General features: G+C 46.7%; 1 protein-coding gene across 2 annotated transcripts in view; it reads left to right on the top strand.

The window, feature by feature from the left end:
- The window catches only part of TSPAN18 (tetraspanin 18), a 64,338-nt gene that overhangs the window by 54,713 nt on the left and 3,884 nt on the right, over window positions 1-5,741 (top strand). For both annotated transcript variants that reach the window (XM_030482454.2, XM_030482455.1), the window contains 3 exons: window positions 956-1,054; window positions 2,316-2,495; window positions 4,757-4,840. In XM_030482454.2, coding sequence (XP_030338314.1) covers window positions 956-1,054; window positions 2,316-2,495; window positions 4,757-4,840 — 363 coding nt within the window. The remainder of the gene's footprint in view (window positions 1-955; window positions 1,055-2,315; window positions 2,496-4,756; window positions 4,841-5,741) is intronic.

Here is a 5,741-nt window from a genome sequence, read left to right on the forward strand (position 1 = left end):
GAGTGATCCGGAGTAAATGCAATTTCAAGGTGTCTAACTTTCCTGAGCCAAAGTATTCATTCAGTTTTCCTATTTAACTGTAAAAGTAAACAGGACTAAATGAAATTCCATTCATTTATATTGCTGACCTCAGGAAAAAATGCTTAAATTATCTAAAGACTGGAAATATAAAGAGGATTTTTTTCTTCATATGTGTGGTTTGGTTTAGATAATCTAAAGCATTGTCAGGGAAATGGTCTTTTTTTCCTGATTTGTAAGTTGACTTGAACATTCGTTTTATGTTTTTTACTTCCTTTTAATTCCCAGAAAGTTCCAGATTAAGGCTTCATTCTGCTCTCTCACACAGGGAAGTAAATTCAGAGCAGTTCCCCTGTTGCTAGTAGGAAGTTAACTGATTTAAAATGAAATGTGAGGGGAAAACCATGCTTTGATTGCAGACCTCATGAAGCAGAGTACATTAAACTACTATTTGCGGGTGGATTTGATGACCTTTCTGAAATATGTTTTAGTCTTGTTTCAACTTATGAAACACTTTCAAATAGCACTGAAAATTCAAAGAAACAACCAACCCTTAAGTGTAAACATTATCTTATGAGTATATTTATAATTCAATCCCTGATTCTTAGTGAGCAGCAGTTCAGCAGTTTAATTCAACAGGTACTATGCACTCTGGATATAGTTATCTTTCAACCAGTGGTTTTTCCCATGTTTTTCCTCTGAGATTTGCAAAATGAAGAACAAAACCAAAACAACTTTGGGAAGAAACTTTGAAGAAAAAACCTTTGGGGAGTGCTTGGAAAAGATGTTAATAGAATCACAGAACAGTTTGTGTTGGAAGGGACCTTAAAGCTCATCCAGTTCCAACCCCCTACCATGGGCAGAGACATCTTCCACTAGAGCAGGTTGCCCCAAGCCCCATCCAACCTTTACATTTCCTCCTGTCTGTGCATTTCAGCTGACCAGAGAGTTTTTCACCAAGGAGCTGAAGAAGCATTACCTGAGGAACAATGACACAGATGTCTTCTCTTCTACCTGGAACTCTGTTATGATCACAGTAAGTCAGGCCATGCCAGTCCCATGCTGTCCATGGCCAGTGGCCATCAACACAGTGCTCAGCCCACACCCTCAGCTCACCCAGGGTCAGCCTTCTTCAACCATCCTATTGCATCAAGCATAGCACTGTGGGTTGGGGCAGTGGTGGAAGGGAGATGAGAATTGGGTTGGCAGCCAGTCTTTCTCAAAACAAGGGGCCATCCATCAGTCCTGGGAGAGATGTTTCCAATAACTTTGTCAGCCTCTGTGGTTTGCCAAAGCCTGAGGCATTTGAGCTGAGTGGGTACCTCTAGCTTCTCAACAGAGGGCACAGAAAGCCATGGAGCTATCTGTGACTGAATATTGCTGCACTCTGGAGCTTTCACCTCGCAGACTATTTCAGAACTATTCCCAGCCAAAACCTGGTACTAACTAATGGGGGTTTTTTTAGCTCTTGTGAAATGAGTTGGTAGGTGGCAGATCAGGCAGAAGTGTGTCTAATGGTGTATTTTCAGTATAGAAAATATTAGCCAACAAAATTGAGTTTGCTATTACATTCCTAATCAGGCAGGTTACAGATTGACTGTCACTGGAATTGGAGTTGTTGTTACCCACTACGAGAAGTTCTCTCTGTGTGTTTACACATGTGAACTCAGTGCTCAGTACAGACCACGATGTGTCTTTTGAGGAGTGAAGAGCAGGATGTCAGGCTCTGCAGATGAAAAGTCAATTTTAATCTCAAAAGATGAGTGCTGCCCTTCATGCTGATTCAGGACTTTAATAAAGACATTTCCTTTTGCTGATTGAAAGGAGACAGAGCCAGAGTATGACTTGAATCCTTAAAAAGGACCTGACTTGAATCCTAAAAAGGGACCTTACTTGAATCATCTAGCAGCAACAAGCCTGACCATTAGCTGTGGGGAGAAGGGGTGGTGAGGAGCCTGGATTGTACTGCTGGCTCCCTTACAGTCTTGCTGCGTGATCTCAAGCAAGTCATTCTGGATGTGCTCCAAAGCCCTGTGTAGCTCGTGGCAATATTCCCAGTGGTACCTTAGAGTCTATAGTATGACATAGGAACAGTGGGACTTTTTATACAGGCTTTGATGAAACAGAAGCTCCGAGGTACAAGGACAACCCACTTCTTTGGAAACAACAGTTGTTTTGTCTCTGTTTTGACTAAAGCTTTGATCCCTACAAGAATAGGTCTTTGGTAGATTTCTCCTATCTGCTTTCAGGGCAAAGTGTTAACTCTGTCTTCCTTTCTTCCCTGTACCTCTCCCTAGTTTGCCTGCTGTGGAGTGAATGGACCAGAAGATTTTGAAGCTGTCCCTCTTCTTCCATACTCCTCTTTGGAAAGTGCGACACCAGAGGCTTGTTGCCAGCGAGAGCTCCAGAGCCGGGAAGGGATATTTGTCAACAAGGAAGCCTGCCTTGCAGGCATTGAGAGGTTTCAGAACCGACAGGTGAGGGAAGCCCAACACCAGGGAAAGTTTGTGGGCAAAGATATGACTGCAGTGGTCATGGTGATCATACCCCTGGACCTCCAACCCCATCCAACCTGGCCTTGAACACTGCCAGGGATGGGGCAGCCACAGCTTCTCTGGGCAACCTGCGCCAGCGCCTCAGCACCCTCACAGGGAAGAACTTCTTCCTTATATCCAACCTAAATCTCCCCTGTTTCAGTTTGAACCCATCACCCCCTGTCCTATCGCTACAGTCCCCGATGAAGAGTCCCTCTCCAGCATCCTTGTAGCTCCCTTCAGACACTGGAAGCTGCTCTGAGGTCTCCACACAGCTTCTCTTCTCCAGGCTGAACAGCCCCAACTTTCTCAGCCTGTCTTCATACGCGAGATGTTCCAGCCCTCAACATCCTCATGTTTCCTTACAATGTCACCAAGTCATGAAGTTTGAGAAACTTTCTAGCAAAGTTCCTGACTGTGTTCACCTCAGCAATGAGAACTGTCTGTACAAGCCTCCTTTTCTCCCCAGATGAAGCAGTGGTCCTCTTTCCAGCACGTGATAGCAGGTTGTGAAAGAGGGTTAAAAGGAGTTTGGAAGCAGCGTGTGAGCTGTTCTTTGCCTGGCAGCTGGAAATGGTTGGCAAAGGCACTCTGGGTGAGAGATCATAGCAGACAGCACCACACTGCTTCTGCCAGGTCTCATTGCTGTGAATAGATGGAGAAGAGAGAGAGGAGAGAGATGACAAACAGCAGGGAGGGAGCAAGAAAGGCATTTTGGGGAAGAGGGTGAAAGCAGATAACAGATTTAGCTTTCCCAAAGTGGTGATGTTGAGTCCTACCACTCATATGGAAAGGGAAGGCTTCCCATGAGCCCTTGTTACTGCAGAATGTTGGTGGGAGAGTCTGTGTGCAAAGTGAGTGTCCCCAGGCACACAGTGAGTCACCTCTGTAAAATGGGAAAGGATTCCAAGGAACTGGAATTCAGGCATTCCAGGGGTGAAGTCAGGCTCTTAGGACAATGTGCTGGTAGGACAGTGCTGGCCACACTTGGGCTCACCCCTGTTTGGAGCCAGCTGAGTGGAGCATGCTGGAAGCTGGGTTAAAGTTGGAGTTGTGGCAAGCACCCATTTTGTTGCTGGGATGGATGCTTTTCCCTGGAAATTTGGCTCTCTGTGCTCTCCTTTGTACTCCTGTAGTCGTGCCTCACAGTGAGCAGGGTCTAGCATAGATACCTCTAAGTAACTCTTGTGCTGACTTTGCATTTCAGACATTTTCTTTATGGGTGGAAGGGGAAAATCAGGTATGGATGGGATCAAACATATATGTGTGCAGTATATTCTCAGTGGGGAGGAGAGCTACTTTTTACATTGAAAATTTACATCTAGTTTTCTCTTTATGTGTGACCTATTTGCAGAAATTTGCTAGTGGGTTGGAATTTTAGGTTGGGAGAACTCAGGCCAGGATAAGCTGGTGATTTCCAGAAACATCCTGAAACCTCTGCAGAAGATCTACCTGCCGTTAACTGGATGAACAATAATAAATGACGTTAAAGATCATAGAATGGTTAGGGTTGGAAAAGACCTTAAGATCATCTAGTTCCAACCCCCAACAAAAGATGATGGTGGCTACGCTGTGTAAGTGGAAGGATTGCTGTAGTGCATGGCCCTGAGCCCTTAATGAAATTATTTCTCCCATAGCTAGAAGATCAGCAGGTTTTCATCCATGCTCATTTTGGGGTAAGGCACACAGAAAAGGTCCTGGGATGTGAAAGAGCTATGAGAAGAGGATTCAAGAACCTCTTGCCTTTGCTTTAACTAAATAGTTCTTTTCCCTAGCCAGCGTGGGCTGCCTGTCGTCTGCTCTGAGGGTCTTTTTGCCTGTGCTTAGTCTCTTCCCCTTGCAGAGGGAGTGACTCTCTTGTGCTGCTCCTCTTTGACCTGAAAGAAGTCAACAGTTCCTTGTGGTCAGCACGGGGTTGTGTATGGATGGATCCATTCCCATCCCACTGCAGCAAAACCTTCACCTCCCCAACACTGTCCTATAGGTATCTGCCTCCTGTGCCATGGGGATGGATGAGGGGGTGAGGGAGATCCATGCTTGTAGTGCCTGGATCTGAGAGCACCTTCTGTACTAATCATAGAATAGTTTGGGTTGGAAGGGACCTTCAAAGGACATCTAGTCCAACCTCCTGCCATGAGGGCTGTGCTGTGAGAACATTACAATGGGCTGCTCAGGTGTGTCTCCCCATGTTTTGTCTTTCCTAGGGCTGCTACACTGTGATCCTGAACTCCTTTGAGACCTACGTGTACCTTGCAGGAGCCCTTGCCATCGGAGTGTTGGCTATTGAGGTACTTACTGTTGTGTGACTGGAAGAAAAGCAGCGCTGGTACATGTCCAGCAGTGAGGTTCCCCCATTGCCAGGGGAAGCTGCTCCCTGCCAAGTGCAAGCAGGTTGTCAGCTTGTGGTTTTAATTGCCTGGAAAGAGCTGGGTGCTTGGTCCTTTGCCATGAAAGGGTGGGAAATAACTGGCACCACAGCCTTGCCATGCTGGCCACGGGGGCTTCAGGGATGCACCACTGGTAGTCATTGCCCTCATTGCATCTAGCAAGCTGACTGCTCTGTCACTTGGTTATTGTGTTTGAACTCTGCCTTTGCTTTAAAAACCACTGTTCAGAGCCTGAAACTGTGTTGGCTCCAGAGCATCTCCATTATCCCGCATTAGTACCTGGGTCTTTGGTGGTGCTTCTGAGGAACAGGCTTCCACCAGACATGGCATTAGCACAGAAGTGATGTCCCTGCAGCATCACTAGGACAAGGCTGGGTGCTTTACCTGGTCCTATGTCCTGTGCAAAGGAAAGTGATTTGGGCAGAGAGCCCCAGCAGCCCCCACAAAGCTGAGTTCTGCCTGTTCTGGGCAGTGGCAATGATGGGCAGAGGAGGGACCAAGGATCCTGCTTCCTTGCGACACCAAGAGTAGTTTGGGAATGACGTCAGGCTGCTGCTGTAGCCACAGATAGTTGGTGGGGCAGGGAAATAAGGGGAGTGATCACCTTCAAGAAAAAACTTTGCCACAGCCTCCACGAGTTGTAAGAAGGGTCCCTCGTGCTGCAGCACTGACTGATGGGCAGTAAGGAGTGATAGGAATGGTCCCTGGGCCAGGGAGGGCTTTGCCAATCTTCTGGAAGATGCAGCTGACTCTTGTGATGCTCTATTTTGGTTTTGCCCTCTTCTTTCCCCACCTTTCCCAG

Source organism: Strigops habroptila, chromosome 4 (assembly GCF_004027225.2).
Source record: "Strigops habroptila isolate Jane chromosome 4, bStrHab1.2.pri, whole genome shotgun sequence".
Lineage (NCBI taxonomy): Eukaryota > Metazoa > Chordata > Aves > Psittaciformes > Psittacidae > Strigops > Strigops habroptila.